The sequence below is a fragment of the Sus scrofa genome, chromosome 1 (assembly GCF_054392235.1).
Source record: "Sus scrofa isolate SSC_HxYL_T2T_F1_AM1 chromosome 1, Sscrofa_HxYL_maternal_Yorkshire_Landrace_v2.0, whole genome shotgun sequence".
Classification (NCBI taxonomy): domain Eukaryota; kingdom Metazoa; phylum Chordata; class Mammalia; order Artiodactyla; family Suidae; genus Sus; species Sus scrofa.
The window spans coordinates 154,319,165-154,345,713 of NC_139383.1; the positions used below are offsets into that span (position 1 = coordinate 154,319,165).

The 26,549-nt window shown below is 52.2% G+C and overlaps 1 protein-coding gene and 1 long non-coding RNA gene across 2 annotated transcripts in view; one reads left to right on the forward strand and one right to left on the reverse strand.

The window, feature by feature from the left end:
• Positions 1-1,008: 1,008 nt before the first annotated feature.
• KLF13 (KLF transcription factor 13) overlaps positions 1,009-26,549 on the reverse strand; it is a 41,119-nt gene continuing 15,578 nt past the window's right edge. The window contains 1 exon segment of the mRNA NM_001011505.1: positions 1,009-1,298. Within this exon segment, the coding sequence (NP_001011505.1) occupies positions 1,009-1,298 (290 nt within the window).
• On the forward strand, positions 7,955-10,251 carry LOC102164789 (uncharacterized). Its single transcript, XR_301074.4, has 2 exons — positions 7,955-8,091; positions 9,516-10,251. It is a non-coding gene; the product is annotated as an uncharacterized LOC102164789 (long non-coding RNA).

The window sequence follows — 26,549 nt, forward strand, 5'->3', positions numbered from 1 at the left end:
GGAACTGGACGCACCAATGACACTTCCCTTTGTGGAAGGCCAGTCAGAGAACGTGGTATAGTGGTGGAAGGTCCCCAGTGACTTCTGCAGGAACACAGCAACGGGTGGCCCTGTGCTTGAACCACCTCAGGGCTTGTGCCCCTGGCTATGTGGATATCAGACCAAGCAGCAGACTGCTGAACCCGAGCTTGCATCTGCTTCCAGCACTGCAAGAGGCACCCAAGAGAGGGCCAGGACCTCTGCCCACTCCCTGGGGAGTGCTCCTTTGCCCATCATGGCATAAGTCCCTTTGAGCCGCCTGTATTCTGAGCCCGCATCGGCTTCCCAGGCTGAGCCTGGGCAGGAGGACAGGAAGAGAGAGCTAGGCCCTGCTCAGGGGTCTGCCCTGGAAGCACAAGGTCAGTAGCCAAAGTTGCTCTACACTGCCCACCGGCTGACCCGCTGCCCACGCTGAGCTCTGCCTGCGCTGCCTTGCCCCAGTGTGTGCCCGAACCTAAAAGAAAACTCCAGAGTGCAAATCTATGTACAGAGTAAGGCGGCAGGAAGGGGGTGTCCTCACTGACCTCGTGGAACATGTCCATCCCTGAGAAAGGGGGGTTCAACACCGCTGAATATCACCTTCATGGTATGTCTCTTGTGCAACTGTGGATGGTGTTTTTTGGAATTTTTTCGTTGTTTTTTTTTTTTACAAATTTACTTTGACACCTGAGGTGAAGAAAATTGTTTTTTTCGTTGCTGTTGTTGACTTCATAAAGTTCTCTCTATTCTTATTACAAAAGGAAAAGACACAGAATCACGGGAGGAAATGAGAGCATCTGCTCATGGCTGTCGTGAGGGTCAGCGGGTCCTCAGGCGGTGCCGCGGGGCGGGGCCATGCCTTGGGACCCGGCGGGCCCACATGGGGTGGGGGGGGGAAATGGGGCAGTGCCTCTGGATGGGGCGGGCTGTGCTGCAGGACCCGCACCGCCCTGCCCCGCCCCGCCCCACCCCGCCCCGCTCCGCGGGTGCTCAGGGCGAGCTTGCCGGGCTGATGGTGGGGCTGCTGGCGTCTGAGCGGCTGTAGTCGCTGAGCGAGCCGGTCCGAGAGCCCCCGCCGCGCCGTTGCAGCATCCCCGGGTGGAAGTTGGCGTGGCGGCGCGCGTGCTTGGTCAGGTGGTCGCTGCGCATGAAGCGTTTGTCGCAGATGGGGCAGCTGAACTTCTTCTCGCCTGTGTGCGTGCGGTAGTGCCGTGCCAGCTCATCGGAGCGCGCGAACTTCTTGTTGCAGTCCTGCCAGCTGCAGGCGAAAGGCCTCTCACCTGAGGGCGAAAGGGACAGAGGGTCAGCCTTAGCAACCATGCAGCCAGCTAGCTACACGACCCCCAGGCAGGCCACAAGACCCCAAACCTACTCCTCCCCACCCTTCCTTGTGACCCTCTCTCCGTACTCCATTTCCACCAGCCTCTGCAACAAACACTTCAAGGCAAAGGTGTGGGTGCCTGCGCTCTCCCGCCTACGCTGCGGATGGAAGCAGACATCTCCCAGGAGAACATGGCGACATCTCAGGTGCTGTGGCCCCTCAAGTACACTGCAAAGTGTGCCACCCAGCACCCTATGTAGGGTTAGCTGTCCCTGGTGTTCACTTAAAAAATGCACAACCTTAAAGGTTTTTTTGGGTTTTTGTTTTTTGTTTGTTTTTTGCTTTTTAAGGGCCGCACCCACGGCATATGGAGGTTCCCAGGCCAGGGGTCGAATCAGAGCTACAGCGGCCGGCTTAGGCCACAGCCGCAGCAACGCCAGATCCAATCTGCATCAGTGACCTGCACCACGGTTCACAGCAACACCAGATCCTTAACCCACTGAGTAAGGCCAGGGATCAAACCTTCATCCTCACGTATGCTAGTCAAGATTCCTTTCCATTGAGCCACATTGGGAACTCCCAGAGAATTAAGTTTTACTTGGGGCAAAATTAGGACCTAAACCTGGGAGAAAGCATCTCAGGTAGGCCTGAGAAACCGCTCTGAGAAGGCGAGTGGATAGCTAGGATATATTGGAGTTTTTGTAACAGAGTGAGTAGTAGGAACAAAAGAGGTCTGGGCTCACTGAAGTCATTCCTTTGCTATGCACCTTAGCTAATGGGGCCAGAATCCTGAGTTTTCACAGCCTGCGGGACTACCGGCTCTCACCCTTGGAGGTGGCTGCATTTGCAGAAGACTGAAATACGAGGCAGGAGAAAATAATATCAGTGTATATGATAAAGGTGAGGGGGAGGTCCCTACAGCCATGCAGCATATTTTACAAAAGTTTGTTGCTGGTCTCCTGAAGGTTACTACTAGTCACAAGGAGCAGACATTACCGTGAAGGATTTTAGTGCTTTTCTAGATATGAGAAGATGAAAGAACTGGGCACGTAAAATCTTCTCCTAAAAATATCTGATTATCTGAAGACCTGTTCTTCCAGTTTTCCGAGAGAACTGAGATTCCTGATCTCCACCCTGAGCCCCATTCAGACTGTGCTGCAGGTTGGTAGCTGCAGTGGCTCAGGACTTAATCCATGTAGAGGCTGATGTCAAGTGCCAAACTTCAGTTCATACTGGCCAGCGGGGAGCAGAGGCCCATCCTTGGGCCCCAAGAATGGGAGCCAGGAAGAGAGGGTGGAGTGGTCTGGAGTGCTCATATGCCTGTGAGTTTGGCTATATCACCCTTACCCCATGGAAAGGCTACTCCAGAGCCCCTAAACTTTGCAGGGCCTGGAGACAATTCACAGAAGTCAGTGCCCATTCACCATTCAGACCCTCCTCAGTCCCCTTAGACTCCAACTGGAGTTTGTTGCTCCTTCTCTCAGAGAAGTTCCAACATGACTACCAAGCAGCAGAGACGGAGATGGAGTGGTGACAGAAAATGTGGCTGCCCAGAACACCCAGGAGGAGGCGGTAATGATGGCTGGCTACAGTCATGACCTTGCCCCTCCCTCCCAGCCCTTGCAAAGAGCAAGGAACAGGCCAGCCTTTAACCTCCATTTCCCCCCACTGCAAACTCTGAAACACACACACATACACACACACACAACTACACAGGGAGAACCAGCAGGGGGTTCTCGCATCCCAGAATGCAGCCCTTCTGGCACTGGGGTGGCCACACAACCGCCCTTCCTGCCTTGTCTTTCCTCTTCCCTCCTAACTCTGGCCCTGAAGCTGAGAACAGGTCCTTGAAGCTAGCCCACTAGCGCTCAGCAGAAGAATCCATACCACCTACCCCAAATGAGCCCATCAACCTTAAATATGAACAGACACCCAAAGATGGCCAGACGGCCAAGGAAAACCAGCGGCAGGAAATAGAAAGGCCAAGAGCAGCAAAATCACTGACTCCAGAGGAAAAAGAGCAAAGCCAGGAAACAGAAGAGAATACTAACCTAAAATTTCTAATTAGCATTCTTGAATAAATTTCAGACATTTTATGCATAAAGTGTGCATTAAGCAAACAGGATACCATAAAAAGGATATTCAGAGAACCAAAAATAGTGTTTAGAAACTGAGAGTATGGTTGCCCAAACAAAAATTCCATAGAAAAACTGGAAATATAGTCAAGGAAATATTTCAGGAAAAAAATAGAACAAAAAACAGCTCTAGAAAATATGTGAATGTCGTTGTGTTCTCTGTCTCCCAGTAATGCTGAAGCGGACAGCTGTGTATGGCTCTTTTTGTTCTCTTCTCCTCATTGATTATATTATGTTTGGGATAGAACAGTGTGTGTGTGGGGGGGGGGGGGAGTGCTGGTGGTGGTGGGATTCAAAGTCAGGTAGGAGAGCAAACCATCATTTCCCAAACCTGTCTGATAGTTACAAGCAGTATGAGCTAAAAGTTCAGAGTCACAGGGAAGAAATCTTGTAGGTGCAACATCTAGCTAACAGAGGGCATTGAATAAAAGAACAGAAGAAAAACGGGAGAGGAAATTACCAAAGAAACAATAGAGCAGTATTTGTCAGAATAAAAGAGAAGACAGGAAACTAACATGGAAAGGATTTTAGCACAGAGGTGCACAGGATACTGCATGAAGGCTCCTGAATACTAGGTAAAAAGAGGAGATTGCAAAACGTACTAGAGAGCTGGGGGGAACAAATACCAGGTCACCCATGAGGGAACAAGGCTGGGACAGACACCAGACTTCCCATAAGTCACAATAGATTCGAGATGACAGAGTAACAGAGCCTTCCAAATTTACCTCTTATACTCCAGCAAAAATAAGGAAAAACTGAGAAGTCAGGGAAGCAAGTGAACAACGAAGGGTCATCCTAGGACAAGAGTGAGGGAGAGACCTGGTGGGCCACTGGATCAGTGGGGCAGGGATCACAGAGGGATCTTTCTTCTTTTCAAGAAGAAAGTGAGTTCCATGCACCAGAGTAGGATCAAGAGGCCAAAGAAATTTCAGGACACAGGGAACATAACATACGTACTATGCTTTGGTTAAAAGAAAAAATAGAGGAATTTGAAACCCCAGGAACAACAGAAAATAAGCAAGAAAACTGGCTAAATCAGAAGAAAACTAAAATGCCACATGACTATGAACAATGGGAAAGAGCTCTGAGCCAAGCACTGTTTTAGGGGCTTTTTTTTTAAGGACCACAGGTGCACAGCACATGGAAGTTCCCAGGCTAGTGGTCAAATTGGAACTAGAGCTGCCAGCCTACACCACAGCCACAGCAAAGCCAGATGTGAGCTGTGTCTGCAATCTACACCATAGCTCAAGGCATCGATGGATCCTTTACCCACTGAGCAAGGCCAGGGATGGAACCTGCATCCTCATCGCTTCCGCTGAGCCACAAGAGGCTTTTTTTATGTTATTTACCCTTCTCAACAATCTCATGAGGTGGCAGAAGAGAATGTAGTCCCAGTGAACCTTCACACTTGTTGCCAGTGTTTAGAATTGATATTATAACTGACTCAAGGCCCCAGGAGAAAATGTGGATTTAAGGTAGGAATATACATATGTGCAATCAAAAGAAAACTCTAAATAAGGTTAAAGTTTTAAGGATAATCAAGAGACCAATTAAAGATAATAATACAACCACCAATTCAGGAGGAGGTGGGAGGAGGGGTAGGAATGAGGTTAATCCTTAAATTCCAGGATAGGTAGATAATAGCATCTAAATTTGATAGAATGAGAAACAGCAATAAAATCATATAGTTTTATTTATGGCAGTAACCACTCAGACACCTAAAATCAGCAGTATTGGTCCCTAGGGAATAAGGCTTGATTGGGAAGAGGATTTTTTTGTTGTTATACTCTTCTGTGTTATGTGCTGCAATTGTTTTTGGGCAGGCGGGGGGGGGGGGGGGAAGCGGGCACACCCATGCCATGTAGAAGTTCCCAGGCCCAAGATCGAACCCACACCACAGCAGCGACCCGAGCCCCCTCAGTGACAGTGCTGGACCCTTAACCCTCTGCACCACAAGGGAACTCCCATATCATGTGTCTTCAAAAAAAAAAAAAAAAAAAAAAAGGAGTTCCTGTCGTGGAGCAGCGGTTAACGAATCCAACTAGGAACCATGAGGTTGCGGGGTCGGTCCCTGCCCTTGCTCAGTGGGTTAACGATCCGGCGTTGCCGTGAGCTGTGGTATAGGTTGCAGATGCGGCTCGGATCCCGCATTGCTGTGGCTCTGGCGTAGGCCAGGGGCTACAGCTCCAATTCGACCCCTAGCCTGTGAGCCTCCATATGCCACGGGAGCGGCCCAAAGAAATAGCAAAAAAAAGACAAAAAAAAAAAATCATATGCATTTACTTCTTTCATAACGATAAAAAGTAATGTTTTGGAGTTCCTGTTGTGGCTCAGCAGTAACGAACATGGCTAGTATCCATGAGGATGAGGGTTCAATCCATGGCCTCACTCAGTGGGTTAAAGGATCCGGCATTGCCGTGAGCTATGGTGTAGGTCGCAGATGGAGCTCAGATCCTGCACTGCTGTAGTTGTGGTGTAGGCCAGCAGCTGTACCTCTGATTCAACCTCTAGCCCTAGAACTTTCATATGCCACAAGTACAGCCCTAAAAAGACCAAAAAAAGAAACAAGAAGAAAAAGGAATGTTTAACTCAAATTCTTTAAATATCTAGCACAAAACTTTCCAAATCATATTCAAAGAAATATTGGAATTTTAAAAGTTGTTCATCAGTTCCAGGGGAAAAAAAATCCTGTCAACAAAAAGTGTGAGAAGTGCCGCAATGAATTCCCCTCTAGGAGATTTACAACCTACACCTGTCATTAAGTGCTTGAAAAGGTCCAGCATGAAACAGAGTGGTATCCTTTCTTGTGACCGGATGCTTCAGGTCTGATACATGAGATTCAGTCCCTCTCTCTGCTGTGTAGCCACAGGCAAGTGTGCCTCACTGCCCATAATGGGGTAAAATGTGGCCCTACTGGAACATGTGTTCAAGTCCTAACCCCTGGAACCTATCAATGAGACCTTATTTGGAAAAAAAAAGTCTTTGCAGATATAATTAAGGTAAGGGATCTTGGAGTGAGACCATAAAGATTAGAAGAGAAAGGGAAAGGACTTCAGGGAGAGATATGCCGACAGGCCAAGGAACTTGAAGGATTTGAGGGAGCTATCAGACACTAGGAGAAGGAACTAATACTGCCAACACCTTGATTTCAGACTTCTGCAAAACGGTGAGAGAGTACATTTCTGTTGCTTGAAGCCAACCGCTTCTGTGGTAACTGGTTACAGCAGCCACAGGAAATGAACACAGTACCCCATCCTCATAGTGGGGTCCAGTGGTGCATCTATAAGGCTAAACATACCCAGCCCTTGGCACTGTGCCTGGTACACACCAAATGCTTACACCTGAGACATTAGCTACTACTATTGCTCTTATCTATTATTCTTGGTTTTCTCAAGCTTTGGGCCTGATGGGAGGGGTGGGGAAGGAGGAGAAGGACAGAGAACCAACCCAAATTCAGATTTGGCTTTGCTTCCTAATAGCTCTGGGTCCAAACTGGGAGCTTGTCCTTTTCAGGGTTCTTTTGCCTGAAACTCTGGGAGGTATGTTGGGTGGATATAATTAGAGAGGGTTGTATGATCCTATGGGGGCAGAGAAGGGCAGCCTCCAGCAGGATGGGATGTTGGAGCCAAGCAGTTTGGTGGCAGAGGTGGGGAAAGCCCGGCATTGCTACCATGGCCAGCACGCGGCTCTCAGCCTGTCTGGGCATTGGCAGCATGACACTTTTATTGAGCACAAATGCAATGTCTGGCCCTAGGGATGTGCCTACGATGCCTCAGACAGGGTTCTCCCTGCTTCATTCTCTATTCTTCTGTTAGCCCGTTCCAGGCGGCCAGTAAACCGGTCCATAGACAGACTAATAAACCATTCAGAAGCTATGATTCATGCTGGCATGGAGTAGCACCGGGTCAGGCTCAGCTGGCCTCTGAATGGTGACAAGCAAGCAGCACTCAGGAGGCTGACAAGGAGCAACCAGGAGAACTGCACATGGGTGGGGCAAAGGCAGTCTGGACAGGGAGAGAGCAGAGTCCTCCAGGACAGTACTTCTCACCCTTTTAGTGAGGAAGCCAGGGAGTTTTGTTTACCTGAGTTATATCCACTGACATTTATCATATTAGAAATTAAAACAAAAAATTAGACTCAAGCAGATTCCAGTAGCTGTCAGAGGGATGATGTCTTCACACATCATGGAGCCATGGAACATTCTACTGTATTCTTTTGAGAGAATGAAGGGCAAATGATTTTGTTATGAAAATAGTTCTGGCCTTATGGCTCCCTGGAAGGGTCTCAAGTACATGCAGGTGGCTCTGGGCCTCACTTTGAAAACTGCTGCTGTTCCAGAGACTGACCCCAGGTGGCGCAGGGCTGAGCTGAGTGAGCACAGGGGTGGGGAGTGCCCCCAGGGTGGGGGGAGAGTCCACCTGGTGCACTTAACAAACCTGAGCTTCTTTCTCACCAGGCTCAGATTCTGCACCTGCCTCATTCTGGCATGTGTCAGAGGAACAGCAGTAGTACCACAGGGCTGCCACGAGGAGTGTGCTCCAACCAAGGCAGACCTGACCTTGGCCCTCTCAGGAAGGGAGCCCAGGAGGCCTGCAGGCAACTACCGGCCAGAGGATGGTGAGAGGGCCTTGTGAGGGGAGGCAGGGTGAGAGGAATGGGGCAGGGTGCACTTGGAGTGGGTGTGAAACCAGAGGAGGGCCAGGGTCACTGTGGGGGTCTTGGGGACCCAGAGACTGAGGGAGGGCCCAGCCATGCGCGAGGGGTGGGTACCTGCTTGGGTGCTAGGCTCAAAGGAGCCAGTAGAGAGGAACGGGGATAACTGCGGGAGCAGGCTGAGGACTTGCAGGTGCTAGACTTTGGGGGCGCTGTGTGGGAAGTAATTGGGAGCGGGGCCTGGGGGGCCACAGGGTGGGGAGGCGAGGAAGAGATAGTGGGGGGGCACGGGGAGGGGGCAGTTGGGGGCACGGGGCAGGGCTCAGGGCTTGCAGGGCAGGGCGGGGGTTACATAAATGTTCCCTGGCGCCCAACGAGGCGGCAGAGAGCGGTTGCCTCATCTTATCAGGGAACACGGCGTCCCACACTCTTGCCCAAGCCGCAGGCCTGGGCGGGGACAGCATGTTCCCTCAGAGAAGCCACAGAGGCGGGAGGAGCATGGGCCCGCCTCTTGCGGAGCCCCGCCCCAGCGCCCCCAGCCCCGCCCCCTGGCTGCCTTCCCTTCCTCCCTCCTCCCCTGTCAGGTGCAGCTGGGCTCGCTAGTGCGAGCGTTCCAACCCTCACAGAATCCGCCCGGGGGTGAACACGGCTCCGCCCTTCCGTCAAAGGGCGTACTCCCTGTGACCTCCCTTGCCCCATCCAGCCTTGGCCAAACTGCCAGCCTCCACAGGTTGTGAAGGGACCCCTCCTGGCTCCAAAAGCCCCTACAAAAAAAGACCATGGTGGTTCTTTCCTGTCTGAACCTACTACTGGCAGCTGGGGATGGGGTGCAATTTTTACTTCTCAGGCTTGCCTCGGGCTGAGACAGCCTAGGCTCCACCAGCCCAGGCTCTGGGGAGCCTGGCTGAACACCAAGGAGAAGGACAGGCATCTCTGACCACGATCCCTGAGCGAGAAAGGCAGATGCATCCATCCACTTAAGGGTGCCCCAGGTCCCAAGAGCAGACCTCAGTGAGCACAAGGATGTGTGCCTGGGGGTAACGGTGAAGGGCAAGACTGGTCCGGAGAGTCAGAGGGAGGCACATGGAAAGGTCCCCACAGACAAACATCTGCTCCCAGACCCCAGGCCCCAGCTATTCTCTGCTGGCAAGTGGTCTGTCATTCATCAAAGGTTAGCTCTTGGCTGTAGTTGCAGGCATGGGGCCACTTCCAGCTCTTGACCTCAGAATGGCCATGTTCTTCACTCCTGGGCCCACTCTCCACGCTAGGGCATCTACACAGATAGCCAACCACTGGGGCTGAACAATTGCTAGCCTCTCAGGAAACCCAGGTGGACAGCAGAAAAGCCCGTCATCTGTGGTGGGGAGCTGACTTCCTATTTTCTTTAGGAGGCCATTCAGCTACTCTTCTGGTGGTGTATAGACCCATATGGAGCTGACACATGGATGTCCTGTCTCCTGGGAAGTTCAGCTTGGAAGCTCTGACCCACCATTGAATAGGGGAAGAAGGTGAGGCGAGAAGACAGAGCTGCCCTCAGTGGGGTCCCCCTCTCGTCCAGTGGGGGCCTCAGCAGAAGAGTTGATTTGAGCCCCACCCCGACTTCTACACTCCACTCATTTGTGGATGGCCTCATCTCACAGTTACTGTGAGGGTTACGTGGGAGGACACACATGCTCAGAGGAGATATGCTCTTATCACTGGTGGGGCTCCTGGGAGTATCCCCATTCCCAGCTAGACACCAGCCAGCACTTCTCTTTGCTGGGACTGCCTGGTCCTGGCTTTGCTCGGGTGCTCTGCTCCAAGGCTGCTGCGGTGCATGCATATGGCTGATCACTTGCTCGCCTACACTCTCGCACGTGCCAGGGCTGGCAGGATAAGAAGAGAAGCCACACCTGGCTGAAGCTGGCTACACACCTGCACTGGTGCAGGTTGGATCCTTGGCTTGGGATCTTACACATGCTGAGGGTGCAGCCAAAAAAAAAAAAAAAAAAGTTCTATGAATCAAAGTCGAGAAGACATGTGAAAAGATTGATAAATTCTGATTACAAAAGTATAAAATGTGTCTCCATGGGCAAAATCACCATAAAGAAAGGCAAAAATTAAATAACAAACTGAGAAAAAAAATTTTTTTTGTCTTTTTTAGGGCTGCATGTGCAGCATATAGAAGTTCCCAGGCTAGGGGTCGAACAGGAGCTATAGCCATCGGCCTATGCCAACAGCCACAGCCACGCCAGATCCGAGCCTGGTCTGTGACCTACACCACAGCTCATGGGAATGCTGGATCCTTAATCCACTGAGTAAGGCCAGGGATTGAACACTTGTCTTCATGGATACCCAGGAGGGTTCGTTACTACTGAGTCATGACAGGAACTCCCAGACTGAGAAAAATTTAGCTGCAGCTCTTGTTGCAAGGGGCTAATCTCCAGTATAGGAAGAGCTCACAAAAATTAAAAGGAAAACACAACACCCAATAGAAAAATGGGTGAGGGCTATATAACTGACAGTTCATGAACAGGAGGTAAAATGACCCTCTCTAACAGCTGAAAAGATGTTCAACCTCACCCATCAGGAGACAAATACAAACAAAACCCCAGACACCCTACTTCTTCCCCAACTGGGGTGCTGAGACTGTGGGAACAGGCGCTGCCAAGAACAAACTGCCACAGGCTCTAGAGAAGGCAACTTGGCAATAACTATAAAAATGACAAATGTATGTATCCTCTGAACTCACAGTCAACTTGGGGAAGCTATCCTACACCTGCACATGTGCAGAATGGGGCATGCACCTGATTACTCAATGAAGCAAAAGCCTCGGAACAATTCATGCCCTTCCATAGCCCACTACATGAATCACAGAGCACTCATATGAAAGTGTCTATGAAGAAGGGGTGAATAGGTTCTTTCGGAATTCATAAGGAAAGATCTCTGAGGTACAGCATTGAGTGAGGAGGGCAGGGTTCCAAACAGAATGGGCACTCAGGAGAGTAAGTATGAGTGTGCACGTGGGCATTTGCTCACATTTCAGGGATGCCCTCGGAGGGCACCTAAGAAAGTAGAGCAGAGGTTGCCTGGGGGCAGAGGGCTGGGGGGCATGGAAGGCAAGGAGAACATGCAGAATTTTCTTTGGAAAACTATTTAAATCTCTTGGATTTTGAAACACACAGTGTATGTACTCATTCAGAAAATTTAAAACAAAAATCTGTAGCAAACTAGGAAATGGGAGCCACAAATAACACAAGCTGAAAAGCAGGTTTAAGTGAACAGCACGTGCATTCCCAGCCAGGCCCTTCCAGCCACCACCATTGGATGGCATATTTCAAAGCACATCCTGAATACCAGCCCAAGAGCTCCCCTCAGAACTTGACAGGGGGTGGTTCTTAGAGTATGAGAAACTCCAAACTATCAATTAAGTCCAATCTACCTTTCTAGAAGGAGCTTCCAGGGTGGACTCCAGGAAACCCCTTTCTATACAGGCCAGGGTCAGGACAGACCATCTCAGAGATGAGACTGAGGTCAAAAGTCAGAGTGACCTCACCCAGGTCACACATTGGCACAGCTGGGCCCCTCCCCACTATGGAACAGGAGCCCCCGTGTCATACCACAAACCGTTTGGTTAGAGGGCAATCTGATAAATGGTTTCACAGACCCAGCCTGACTTAAAGACAGGGGTAAAGTACTCCAACAGAAGCAGACCCAGGGCTGTTAATCATGTGCTGGAGGCTCCCCAGGCTCCTGAACACCACACTTCTGTCGCAGAAGTCGCTCTGTCTGTCTTTCCACATGGTTTGGAATCAGCCCAGCCCGGGTGGACGGGGCAGGTGCCAGCTGCTATCCTCCCTCCCCTCACGACCCAAGTGAGTTCACCGCATTGTCAGGATGCAAACCCCAAGTTTAAGGCAGGAGAATCAGTGTCCTCTGCCGGGGCCTGGTGAGGAGGTGGGGACTGGGCTCCTGTGCAGGTCTCTGGGAAAGGGCAGGGTGAGCATGGGTTGGGGAAGCGAGTGCAGCCTGAAAGAGCCTCTGGCAAGCTCCATGGGGCTGTGACGTTTTGGGTGGCAGCAGTCACTGGCAGCCATACAGAGAGGTCCACAGAGATTCACACAGCAGCCAGACTGCTCCCTGACACAGACAAGCCCTGGGCCAACCTGGGGCCGCCCACACTACCCCTGCCCCCAAGAAGAGGACTTCAAGGTCAGCTAGGGGCCCTGGGAGAGTGTGATGGTCCCCTTCAAATGCCATTGGCCTGGGTGTGCAGTCAGCCACCCTGCTCTCACCCCAGGCTCTCTGTAGAGCCTGTGGCAACTACTCTGGCCGCACTTCCTCTTCTGTGTCCCCTCCCCCAGCCCTCATTTCCTCACTCCTCTCCCCTCCCCTGGCCTTTTGGGTGGGCCTTGCCATCAGGGACTCAGCCATACTACTGGACCTACTACTCAGACCTCACTCACCTGGAGAAAGGCAGGGGTCAGGATGGACCATCTCAGAGATGGGGACTGAAGTCGAAAGTCCAAGTGACCTCACCCAGGTCACACATCAGCATGGCTAGGTCCCTCCCCACTGTGGACCAAGAATGGCTGTGGCCAGCTGCCCACACTGACCTCAGCCACTAATGTCCCAGGTGAGAGCAGAAGAGGGATATTGCACAGAGGGGGCCTGGAGGCCCAGCAATAGTCCACGGAAACTTCCTTGGTGCCCTGGCTCCCCAGGGAAGGGCCAACATTGTGAGCAAGTAGCCACGTGGCTCTTCCGAGGGACTGAGTGCCCGGTGGTGGCACCCTCCAAACCACAGGGCCCGAGCTCTTCCTCTGGCCCACACCCACACCTGGTCTGCTCCAGGGCCATGAAGCAGGCTGCTTCTCTCAGGGAAAAAAGTCACACGGTCCAAACAGAATAGAGCCAAACAACTGACTCTGAAAAGAGCTGACTTCATAAAGCAAATAAGTTAGGATAAAAATGGGTAAGCCACTTTAGTCCTAAAATGCCTTGGGTTTTTGAGGAAGCTGATACCAAAAAAAAAAAAAAAAAGTAAGCCACTGACCTACCTTTTCTAGAACAGTTGAAGATGCTGAGGAACTACTCCAGACTCCCAGGAAGGAGCCCAGGAGAACTCCTGGGCCCCTCCTTTAGCAGCCCAGGTCACCAGACCTACCAGTGCCAGGCTAGCCTCGGCCACTTGGGGCAATTTATACCCAGTTTGGTTTGCAAAGAACAGACACTGGAGCAATCAGCTGGAGGCCTTGCCCCACAGCAAACCTGGGTCCTGTTCTGTGCACCCCAGGCTGCACACATGGCGGGGAAGGCCGTCTGCCACCCCCCAATCCCCTCCCTACCTTAAGAGATCCAAGCTGCCCACTCTGATGTGGGGTGGGAGGAAGAAGGCTCTCCGGGGCCTTCAGAATCAGGGACCAAGGCCAGCCCCAGCCCCTCTCTGTCACTGGCCTGGCCAGGGCCTGCCCACCATTTCCCCTAAACTATCCCTTCCTTCTCAGATCCTGCCCAGCCCCACTTTGGCCCAGCCTGGAAGAGGTCTCTAAGAGAGCTGACCCTGAGGACACAGGCCAGGAAGGAAAGCAGGAGCCGCTCTGTAGTCCGCACCCCATGCAGGCCTCTGGAAGCCCCAGAGCTGGAGTGTCCCTTCTTCAAGAGCTCTGCAGGGGACTGATGCCAAGAGAGGGATCATTAGAAGTTGGGGCGAGGAGCTCCCACCATGGCTCAGCAGTTAACAAACATGACTGGCATCCATTAGGACTCGGGTTCAATCCCTGGCCTTGCTCAATGGGTTAAGGATCCAGCGTTGCTGTGAGTTGTGGTGTAAGGTCACAGATGCGGCTCAGATCCTGCGCTGCTGTGGCTGTGTGCAGGCCAGCAGCTACAGCTCTGTTGGACCCCTAGCCTGGGAACCTCCATATGCCATGGGTGCGGCCCTAAAAAGGCAAAAAAAAAAAAAAAACAAAGAAAGAAAAAGCTGGGGCAAGTTGCCTGGGCAGGAATGCAGCCCTGTACTCTGCCTCCTTGTCTGCCAGGAACCTGAGATGGTGCTCCTTGGAGTTGCCCCCAAGGTCACTGGAACCAGGTTTCACATGTTTTGGGGGCGGGGGGCAAGGGGGCCAAGGGAGGGTGACCATGGAGCTGGCCTGGCTATCTCTTGGAAGTCTAGTAAACCACAAAAAGGGGTCCTCTTAAATGCAGTTCCATTCCCACAGGGCAACCAAGAACAGAGACCACTAAGCAGCTGAGCCCCATGCACGCAGGGGACGCACGTGCTGCAGAGCTGTAACTGCAGGAAGGACTGCGGTTATCTTGGGAAGATGGGATTCATGCTTGATTGCCCTTTTTACATTTGGATAGTTTCCAACTGAACTTCTTTTTTGTAGTCAGAAAGAATGTGGTACAGTTACCTCACAACATTGATGTGTACATACGTACCTACATATGTATATAGACATTACAAACATCTTTTACAAATAAACCTCCTCACCCAAACTGCAGTTCACTAACTGGGCCTGCTTCCATGGAAACCAGTGCTCTGGCCTCTGCTGAGGGAGTAGCAACTAATTTACAGGCATGGGGCATGTGCCTGGGAAGGTCAAAAGAACCACATGCCAGGAATTTCATAAAGGTGTTTTCCCTGCTTTGGCTAAGGGTTACAAAACATATTTGAAAATTTCCGTTCCCAAGGTCCCCTTTCAAACAGCAATAATAAAATACCAATGGTTTCTGCCAGCAGGCAGCCAGTAGCCACTGCAGACAAGGTCTCTGGAATCCGTCTGCCCCCCTGTGTCACACACACACACACACACACACACACACTCTCTCTCTCTCTCTCTCTCTCTCTCTCTCTCTCTCCCTCCCTCCCTCCCTCCCTCTCTCTAACCACAACTGTGTATTTCTTTGTATTCAGGGAGGGGTAGCTGCTATGGCACGGATTGGATCCCTAGCCCAGGAACTTTCGCATGCTAAGGGCAGAGCCAAAAAACCCCCCAAAAGACAAACAAAAAAATTATTAAAAAATAAAGAACATCCAGAATATACAAAGAACTCTTAAATCTCAACAATAATTGAACACTTGATTTCAACAATGAGCAAAAGACCCAAACTCAAGTAAATAAGACATACAGATGGCAAATGCTATGAGAAGTACTCAATATCATTTGTCATCACGGAAATGTGAGGAAAACAATGAGACGGCATTATACACCAATGAGAGCAGCTAAAATTCCCACAACTGACCATACCAAATGCTGGAGCAGCTGGAACTCTGGTTCGCTAGTGTTGACAACGCAACATGTATAGTCATTTTATGAGATGGACTAGAGGTTTCTTATGAAGTTAACCAGACTCACTATGTAACCAGCAATCCCCCTCCTAGACACTCCACCGAGAGCAAGACCACTGATTCTTAATCGGCCAACACGGGAATTTAGTGCTTGCTGCAGGTGACTGGATGCATCCATACAATGGAGCACTCTTCAGGGATGAAAACTACTGATCACACACACAAATGGATGCATCTCAAATACATCTACGTCTATACATGGTATGATTATTCATATGACATTCTGTGAAAGGCAAAACTGTAAGGACAGAGAATACAAGAGGGGTCGGAGGGGTTGGAGGATCAGGAAGCAGCTGACCACAAAGGGGAATTTTTAGGGTGATGGAACTGTTCCGCCTGGGACTGGGATGGTATCCAGATATAAGACTCTACATTTGTCTAAACCCACACACTGTGCTTCAACAAGAAGGCACTCTAATGCATGCAAATGTTTAGCACAGAAAGGAGGCTGGGGAATCCCAGGATGGAACACAGACTGGGACAGCAGCCTCTGGCCATGTTACAAATACACAACATGGCCTCTCAGAAGGTGCCGACCAAAGGAATTACACTTAAACAAAGCTCTAGTTTCTCATGAGAGAAGCCAGGGTAGGCAATTCCCAAATTGCTTCACTTGTATGCTGGGACTGGACAAACAGGTGAACGCATGGTGGGTGGGAGCCCATGTCTCACTGTTGGAGAGGGCGGTAACAGCGAAGCAAGGGGGGGAGAGTCCTTCCTTGAGACATGGCTGTGAACATAAGCATAATCCCATGTTCACACAAAGGGATAAGTGAGTAAAGGTATAAGGACACATCCATGTTTGGCTCTGTCCAGACAGGGACACCCCATGGAGCAAGGCACATCTGCAGCCCTCAGATCTTGGTTTCTAAATACTATTTTCCAATAAAAGGATACAGGGATCCTCAGAGAAATGGATGAGTCCAGGACGGGAGTGGGAAACACACAGAGGAGCCTGCATCATCTCATAATGCCAGAAAAGTGAGGAAGTGGAGAAGAGCCAAAATGATGGGGCAGGTCCAAGGGACCGAGGAGACAACAGAGTCCTGGGCCAAGACAGGAACGTCTGAGCAACAAAATAAACATTAGCAGGAAGTCACATGGATATCACTCTCCTACCAATATGAAGTGATGAGAAGAGCATTTCGTTTTTCCCCAAAAGCCATAAACCCAGTCTCATCCCGAGAAAAATGCCAGACAAATGCAAATTGAAGGACATTCTACACAATTCCTGGCCACCAATCCCATAATTGTCAAGGTCAGGGGAAACAAGGCAACTCTGGGAACCTGTCCCAGCCTAGAGGAGCCTAAAGAGAGCTCACAACTAGAGTTTCAATAATGAATTACGGAAAATCTATTTCCCTCATATTTTGTGATCACTGCAGCAGTGACCACACAATTTATTTCTGAGTGCTAAGTCAGTACTTCTTAGACAGTGCAAAGGGCTAATATAGCTTCACTTGTTCGGGAGAAAAGTTAAATGCTGGAGAAAGTGTTTTCTGAGGTTCCTTAGATGCAAGAGGGGTTAGGAGCACTGGATCACACCACAGTCACCTTTGCCAACCAGACACTCCACAGCCCATTTTGAGGACAAACATGTAGGAGCTGCCTGGTGACTGTGGCAGAGAGAGCTAAGTGCCCACTGGCCAGGTCTTCTTTTTATAGAGAAGACAGCTTTAGCTTTTGCAACAGCAATACACCAGCAGAAAACACTTCCTTCTCGACTCCCTGGCAACTAGGATTGGCTTTGAGAACTGATTCTGGGCAATGAGTTCTGGATAAGCCCCTGGATCCATTTTCATTATAGAGAGAGCTATATCTCCTCAGCTTTTCATGCTTGCCTGAAATATGCCCTCCCCACTTAAAGTATGATCTCTCTGCCTGCACTGAGTCCTTCTTGCCTCAAGTATGTCCTTCCTACTTAGAGTGTGACCTCCCCTATCTGGAGTGAGTTCCAGTGTTGCAGGACCAGCAGCCGTCATGCAATCACCAGCTTCAGGGTTAGCTCTCTTCTATTCTTGAACAACTGTAGTCTTGTTTGCCCTAAGGTACTGCTGGCTGGAGCTTTAGCCGTTCTTCCTGAATAACACCGCTAGATGAAAGGAGGGCCTTGGCTGATAGTGCTGGACAACACAGTGTGAGGCGGCCAGGGGAAGGTGTTTCCCTGCCACCAAGGGGCGTCCTCACTGTACCCTCTCAATTCTCCCCAGACCTCCCTGCCAGAGAGGAACTCTGGATAAAGATGGCAGGTATCTGCCTTCCAGTCCCCACATCCCTCTAAAATGAAAGAAAAGAAATATTAAAGGACATAGGAGGAGGGAAAGAAGATAACAATAATAATTAGGAAGCTGGAAATTAGAAAGCAGACAGAAAAGCAAAGAAGTAACTACATTTACTCTGTGCACTGTGCCCCGCCCCGCCCTCCCTGCCAGAGACTTATGAGCCCCCAAAAGTGGAGGATACAGGGGGGCTGGAGGAGGGGTCATCAACGTTAGTGAAAGATGCAGTGGACACACCACGGTCCTCTCTGTGCCTCACACGCAGCTGCCTGCCTTTCTGGCACCTGCCAAAGACCACCTGACTGTCTGAGGTCAGTGGAGGTTGGGACTCTGGCTTGGAGACCTCAGACACAGCTCAGGCCAGAGTGGCCTCCTGAACAGGGGCCTGAGGAACAGTTCACCTGCTCTGTGCTGACACCCACAGCCTCACCACCTGCCCTCCCAGGGCTGCAGCCAGGGTACACCACCAGGCAGGGCCGGACCCCCAGGCAGCTCCCAGCCTCTGGGCCTCGCTTCAAGATATCACCGACCATCAGACATTTGAGAAGAGCCTCTGACTGGAGGTGGGCCAGAGATCCACACTGGCAAGCAGGAAAGGCAACCTGGGGACACAGAGGTGGGGAGAAGGAAGTTCCTGAGCTGTTACTCATGCTCAGAGCTAAGAGAGTACCTACGAAGCAAGAGCAGAATGCTCTTTTAAAAAGGAGACCCAGGGAGTTTCCACTGTGGCTCAGTGGGTTAAAAACCCGACTAGTATCCATGAGGATGCAAGTTTGATTCCTGGCCTCATTCAGTGGGTTAAGGATCCTACGTTGCTGTGGCTGTGGTGTAGGCAGCTACAGCTCTGATTTGAGCCCTAGTCTGGGAACTTCCATATGCCACGGGTGCGGTCCTATGAAGCCAAAAAAGAAAGAAAGAAAGAAAGAAAAAATAAGGAGACCCAGACACATGAGTCTGAAAGCAAGGACACAGCACAGTGATGTGGCAGAGATTAAAATCCCCACCCCAGGGTTGCAAGAAAACATTGAGCAAGTCCCACAGAACAAAAGCAAAAGAACAATAAATGGATGACAGGAAGACAAAGGTAGGAAAAGGGAAGGGGCAGCCTAACAATTCCGAGTCCAGGTTAATGGAGCCCCGAGGACACAGGTGGGCGGTCATCCAAGATGGCCATGCTCAGGACAGAGCCTAGGCCAGGCATCTCTGCCCCAACCAACTCACAGCCTTGCTAGAGTCCCACACTCACTGGAAGGCCCTCGAAGAACAGAGCACAAAGGTACTTAATATCAAGAGTCAAAAGAGTCATGGTGACACCTCAGCCTTCTCAGCATCCCTAGCAGGGGCCCAGGATGGTGCGGCCAAGCCCTGTGGGCAAACCCAGAGGCCAGGGACCAGACACCTGGCCTAACACAAATCAAGTGCAAGGCCAGGAGCCACATGCTCCAGGCTCCTGCGCCTCTTTTAGGCTCTACACAAAAGCAGAGGTGTGGTTCAGGAAAACAGAGCCTGAACACTAGGGAAGGGTCCTGGGACAGCAGTGACAATCAGTCCAGGGCCCTGAGATGTCTGGAGAGGAGGCAGAGCCATATGACCAGGGGTGAAGGGACAAGGCAGTGACAATGGCACTGAGAAAACCAAGCAAAAAGGACAACTATTAATTTGAAGGAAAAGGAGCATATGAAACCTGGGTCACCTGCAACCTGCGTTTACTTACTCCTAACTGGCTCTGAATATGATGCTGACCTAATCCAAAATGTCTTATCTTGGGCTGCAGTGCAGGATGGGGGTGCCAGGGTGTACTTCACCACCATCCCAGGAAGTCAGCAGACAATGCCCCAAACTGTGACCTGCAGAGAGACTTTTGAGCGTGCGCTAGGCAGCTGCCACCAAAGAGGCCACTGAAGACACTAGCACTGCTACCTCCGGGACAGAAACATAACCTGGTGCCCGTTCATCATAACAACTGTGTGGGCCTTGGGCAATGGGCACTGCCACCCGCACTGCTCCGATTCACGTTTAAAATAATCTACAGAGCAGGACAGCTCTAACATTCTCAGCAGCCTAGGCTTTTCTTAGAGAATCACTTTGCTGATTCAGACTAAGGGCATCACCCTCTTCAGAAGCCATGGAGGGTACAGACCAGCCGAGGCCGAGGTGAGAGGACACAGCACGTGTTTGCTCCTCCCTGCCCGCCCATATCATCCTGAGAGTACTTTCCATTGTTTTTGTTGGTGGTGCTTCTGATTCCATAAAAATTCATGTCCAGAGAGGCTCAGCGCTGACAGAGTGGCTGTGTCCTGGATGCTGCCTTCTCCCTGCAATGTGGTTTGGACTGGAAGAGAAGGGGCAGGAAGCGGGACCCAGCCCATTTCCCAACTACGTCATCGTCTAGGGGCTTCAGGCTTTGGTTTTCCTTATTACATGTTACTCAGTGTTACTCTAGCATGAGACACGCTGGGCTCTGATTTCTGAATGTGCGGCCCTGATATACCAATGGATGAAATGATACGTCTGGCCTCCCCTGCAAACAACCAAGGGCAGCGGGGCTAAAGCAGGCCCTGCTCCCCGAAACTTCTCTCTCTTCTCCAGTAGGCCTGGCCTGGAGGCCACTTTGTTCACTGGACTTCATCCCTCCTCTGGTCCCTGAGGTCCACCCTCCTGGGCCCTGGACAGACCATCACAGCATGTCCCCAAGGTGCTGGGCGGAGACTGGGCCTGGCCACGCCAAGTGTCACGTCTGACCCCAGTCTGCAAGTCCCCTTGGCTCTGGAGGCTGGGAGCTCTAGGGAAGTTCCTGCCTCCAGGGGTCTCTGGGTGACGCAGGGCTGTGGGAGGGGTGGGTCCCAGAAGCAGCCTGGTTTCTGTTTAAAAGGAGAAATAGACTCAGAAGAGTCCTTCTTCTGTCCTGCACATTCAGGCCGTGGGGGTGCAGGGTCCTCCTCAAGAGGGCCTGGGGTCCCCATTGTAGGCCCCAGGCCGCCTCTGCTCCCTGCCAGATCGCTGCTGTGGGAACTCTGGCCGCAGACACCTCGGGCCCCCCCTTCCCGGTGCTATTCTTGGTGTGTGTCTCCCTTTGGGGGAGGATAAGGGTGGAAATGATGGGAAGCTAAAATTAGCAAACGGCAAACAATTGAGGCCAGGAATCTGAGGTCAGCTGAGGATAACCGTTTGTTTTCTGTGGCCCTGGGGTGGTTTGAGCAATAAAGGGAATTGAAAATGAAAACAAATCTGGAAGCAGCCCAACCCCTGCCGGGACCAGGCCAGACACTGGCTAGCCAGGCCAGCCGGGGGTGGGCGGGCCAGATGGCAGGGACTCTGCCCAGCCCAGCCCAGCCCCTCCCAGGGCTCCCCTCCTCCCTCCCACGGGTACTTCCTGCTGCTTCCTCTGGGCGGGCCTTCTCTTCTACAGCCAGAAGAGCACCCTTTGCGGCCACGGGTTCCCTGGGCACTAGCTTGGCTCTGACTTTTCCAGTGAGCACGGGCAAAGTGACTGTAAAACCCCCCTTGTAACCAAGGCTACGGGCCCCTGCTTAGGTTCCATTTGCCTTTTCACTGGAGTCAGTAAAACTGCCTGGAGACAGCCCAGGAAATCTGGGTGGGCTGGGTTACACAGTTCAACCAGGCAGAGGCCCTGACCACAGCTAGGCGTGGTGGGAGGCAGACGCCTTGACCTGACTGCCCCCAGGGGGCCGCCTGCAGACTGACAAGGGGAGGGTGGCCCAGAGCTGCCCTCCCTGAAGAACTGCAAACGGCTGCCCTAGAGGTGGCGCCCAGTGGTCCTGGGGAGCCACTGGAAACAAGGCCCTCCCTCACTTTACTAAAGCACCCAGGGGCCTGGAACACAGAGGCCACGGAGAGGCCAAGGCCAGAGGGTGGCGCTCCCGTCCCCGAGACAAAGCAATTGCCGGAGCCGGTCCAGGGGACAGCCAGGATCTGGAGGGCCAGAATCTGGAGCCACCATCATGTATGCCCTCATCTCAGTCATGAAAGCTGCCACAGGACGTGTGCCCGACCCACATTCAACCGGTATGGGCCTCAGAAGTACTAACATTTCCAGAAGCTCTGACCAAGGCCCAGTCAGATGCCATGCTGGCCACCAGGCCTATGCACTCAGAGCAGGGAATCAGGGGACCTTGAAAGGCGGAATGGTGGTGCCCAGGCGGAGGGCCCCTGCTGACACCAGCACTAAGAAGAGATGGAAAGCCCCGCCCAGGCATGGTCTGAACCCCCAAAACAGACAAGTTTCCAGGGCTACCTTCCTAGGCCCAGGAGATCTTGGCATCTGAGGCCAGACCACATGCCTTCTAGCCCTGAGGGTCCAGAGGTGGGGTGCACAATAGGGCAGTCTGAGGATCTTGGGGCAAAGAGGGGGTCTGGGGCTTTGGTGAGGTGAACTCTTCCAACCAGCCAATCCTGCTCACCGCAGAGCCTGTGGTCATCTGGAGAGCACCCTTTCTATCAGGGTGCTGGGCCAGATGCTCTCCTGCACTGCTGGTAGGTATCAGACTCATTCTTTCTAGAAGGCAATCTGCCCCTAAATACACATTCCCTTGCAATACAGAATGTGACAGTGTGAGAGAGCAGAAATAAAATGACTTGTGCAGAACACTCCCAAGTTTTACATTAAAATTCACAGAGGCAGGAGTTCCTTGGTGGCTCAGCAGGTTAAGGATACAGTGTTGTCACTGCTATGGCACAAGTTCGATCCCTGGCCTGGGAACTTCTGCATGCTTCGGGTGAGGCCAAAAAATAAAAAAATACACACAGGCAAACGTGTTAACAGTAGTGACTTGTGAGGGTGGGATTAAAGTGAAGAACTGCAAACGGCTGCCCTTGGCTTTTCCTCCTTGTTAGATCCTTTATCTCACTGCATGGGGCTGTAGAATGAACCTACATCCTGGTGATACAGAGATGCTGCCGATCCCGCTGTGCCACAGTGGGAACTCCTCAACTTTTACAATCAGAAATAAAAACAAATGCAACAGGAGTTCCCTGGTGACCTAGAGGTTAAGGATCGGCATTATCACTGCTGTGGTTCGGGTTTGATCCCTGGCCTGGCAGCTTCTACATGCAGTGGGTGTGGCCAGAAAAAAAGAACTAACAAATGCAACAGATTCAAATCACAGTCTTCCAGTAAAGCAACTTCTCATGAGAAACAGGAACACACACTCATATCTAACTGGTCCCAGAGCAACAAAAGCTAGTCAGAATATGGGCGGGGCACACATTTTCCAACCGTTGACTGGACCCAACTTAGGAGCAACCATGGGGTCCAGGGATGGCAGATTCAGGTCATCTGAAGAGGCACATCTACCTCTTGGACGTCTACCAATGTTCCCCACTGGTGCTTCTACTCGCAGCATCATGATCATGTTCCTATAGAAAGGCCACTCAAAGCTAGGCTCCTCACATATTCAAAACTGCTGCAGCCCCACAAGCACCCTGAGATGCCTGCTGTAGGTCATCTCAGAGCCTGATGGGCCTCGCCTCCTTCGCTGGCCCCAGCCACCCCACGGCCCTCCTAGAGGGCTGTACCCATACCAAAGCCACCCTGCAGACCCTTTGAAGTCAGCTTAGAGGCTTCCTTGCATGCTCAACCACTTTCTCTAAAGACAAGTGGCTAAGAAAGGTGCAAAGCATCAGCCCTGGGTCTCACTTCTTTTACATCACACCCTGGGGACATAGCTCCTTACACCCCAAAGTTTAAACATTTATGAAGACAGAACCCAAGTGGCACGCCCTGCATGGAAGCTCACATTCATCCCCCGATATCTGTAGTGAGATGAAGCTCACAGATGTCTCCATGCTGTTGAGGCTTAGGTTCTGAACAGTGGGCCTGTATGACCCCTGGGATAATCCTCTCCCATACCAGGACCCCTCAATCCCTGTGCCCACTCCCCAAACCATGACCTGGGCAGACCTTTCCCCTTCCAGGCCTGTAACTTGCATACTGGCTTCAAAATAAAGTCCTCAGGCCAGACCCCTCTCCAGGCTCCGGGAGCTCTGGGGAAACCTCTGAAAGGCCTTGCTTGGTGGAGAAGAGCCACGTCACCCAGCCACAAGTTCCGCAAGAGCTTCTCCCAGGACTTGGCGGCTTCTCTGAGCACTTCTGGTTCAGCCAAGGACACGTGGCCGACCACTGGTTCTGCTGTCCAGCTTTAGGGAGTTTCAGGGATGCCAGGCCTTGTCTGCTTTTGTTAATTCACACCCAACCCCACAGTTGCAGGAGGGGTGTCCTCCCGGCTCAGGAGAGAAGCTCCCTGCTCCTGACCCCTGTCCTCCTGGTGGAGCCCTGGCCTGGACCACACCCACCCTTCTGGGGCGGGGGAGGGAGGGGTGCTGGGCACCCATTTCCTCCTCAGCTATCCACTAGGCAGCGCCACATGCTCATGCAGAAAGAGGCCTGTGCAAGCATCAGAGGAGAGGTGGCAGAACAGAGGCTGGCAGAGCTCACACCAGCCAGGGCCTGGAGCCTGAGGTCCAGGATGGGGCACAGCACAAGGCAAGAAAGCCCTCAATGCCTGGCCCCCTGGATGACAGCCACTCAACTGACCAGAGGGCTGCTACTCTCACTGTAGCCCCCGGGGGCATATGCTTCCCACGTGGGCCGGGCAGACTCTGGGAACACACGCCTGAATCAGGACTGCACCCAGCGGGGCACTGGAGGGCATGGGGCAATGGCATGTCTGCGTCCCAGGATGGCTGCAGGTAGAGTTAAATCATTGACTTCAACCCTCAAAAGCCCCTTTGAGTTGGGGAGTAGGCCTGCAGAGGACACAGCTCTCCACAGACAGTCCTGGAAGGTGCTAAACCCAACGGCAGCCACCAAGGCTCCAAAGCAGAGCACAAGGCATGAAGGCCTGGCGTGTAGTCTGACCAGTGCCCCTGTGGGAGAACTGCATGTCCGTGGCTACGCCGGCAAGGCCAGGTGCCAAGAGGGCTTCCTGGAGCTGAATGCAGGTGAACTAAAGGTTCACCAAAAGTGAGGACAGGGCCAAACAACTGCTCTGAGAGGTAAAACTGCGTGCCACTTCATCTCTTTTTTGAGCTTTACTAAATTTTTCAACATTGTTTGCAGTCAACGTATCATTTTCAACAAAAATCTGTGTGCCTGTGTGTGTGTGTGTGTGTGTGTGTGTGCATGTGCCATGCATGGCTCTTCTCTTCCCAGAGAGCTCTAAGGCTGGGCTGGCACAGCTAGGCCCTTGGGTACTGCTATCACTTCAGCACAAAATCAAGTCTGTCAGAGAGGGTAGCAGGGCTGCTAGCTGTATCCTCTTCTCGACTTGACCCTCCCATGGGCAGCCTGACATCCCACCAAGTCCTGTATGTTTTCCACTTTCCTCCATCAGCAGGGAAACCTAGAGCTTAAGTCTCACCTTTAGAAACAGAGGGGTGCCCTGAAGAGCAGGAAGAAGCCACTAGAGCTGAGGCCAACTCATGGGGGTCATGAAGGCTGGGATGCAAACGCTCAGGCACGAGACAGGCTGCTGCAGATGCAACTTCCCTCCTGGTCAAGCTGTCTAGGAGGAGCCAAGAGAGCATCTAAGCCTCCTCCCAAAGATGCCCACAGAGGGGCATGCACATAGGCCCGGGCCCAGAGGCTGGGGGCACAAAGGACACCATGACCGAGTGCCTGGGTCATCCCTGTCTAAAAACTGAAAGGTCTGGGGGTGCAGGTGGTGCCTTTGCGTCTTCTTCCAGTTGAAGGTAATGCCTCTGAAAGAGAAGGCATGGGGAAGTGAGCTGTTGTGACAAGGTCACCTCAAGGGAAGCTGGGGTGTGGGCGGCAGGGGTGGTCCCTGGCCGGAAGCTCAAGAGGCCTTGAAAGGTCAGGCACTTGGGTACGATGTGAGGAGAAAGAAGAGGTGGTAGCAGAGCTCCAGCAGGACCAGAGGCTGTGGGGGCTGAGCCGGAGCCAGGCTGCACCAAGGGAAGGTGTGCAGTGGGGAGTGGTCCCATGCCTGTGGCTCCAGGGAGAACCCAGCATTGATGCCAGTGTGGGGGTGGGGGGAACTGAATACTCACCTTATTTCTCACCAAAGGGATGGGGTCAGTGTCAGAGGGAACCAACCTGGGAGAGAAGGAAGGTGGCTGGTGCCGAGGAGAAGCTTGAATTCAGGTGTGTGTTTAGGGGGGCTGTGAGTTTCAGGAAAAGGATGGAGAGGAGTCCCCTTGTGGTGTAGGGGTTAAGTATCTGGCATTACCAGTGCTGTGGCTCAGGCTTGATCCCTTGCCTGGGAACTTCTCCATGCTGCAGGCACACACACCCCTACCCCAAAAAAAGGAAGAGGGTACTTTCTGGAACCACAGATGGGTGATCTTCCCAGAAGCAATTAAGCCCAGCTCACTGGCCTGGTGTTCTGTGCATGGAGACAGGCTGGAGGCTCACTAGGGTGCCGGCCTTGGCATGGGGGGACCTCTGCCAGGACAGGGGCTCACACCGCACACACAGGTGCTTGGGGGTTGAGCTCCCTTTGGGTTCCATCACAAGCAAAGCCTGCTCTCTGACACTCTTCTTCTAGAACTGGGACCAGAGCACAGGCCTCACAGTGGTGCAGCAGGGGCCATGAGCAGCAGGGAAGGGGGCAGCAGAGCCCCTAGGAGGGCCACCCTTGTACATGGGAAGGTGCAGATACCAAGTTCTGCAGCTAAAACATGGAACCCTCCCACAAGGTGGCCAAGTGGACACCCTGGGTCAGCAGTGTCCTGCAAGAGGCCCCCTCACAACAGTGACACCTGCAGGCCAGGTAGGGTGTTGCCCAGTGGCCCTGCCAGCCACCAGTGAAGGGGCCAGGGCAGCAGGGCAG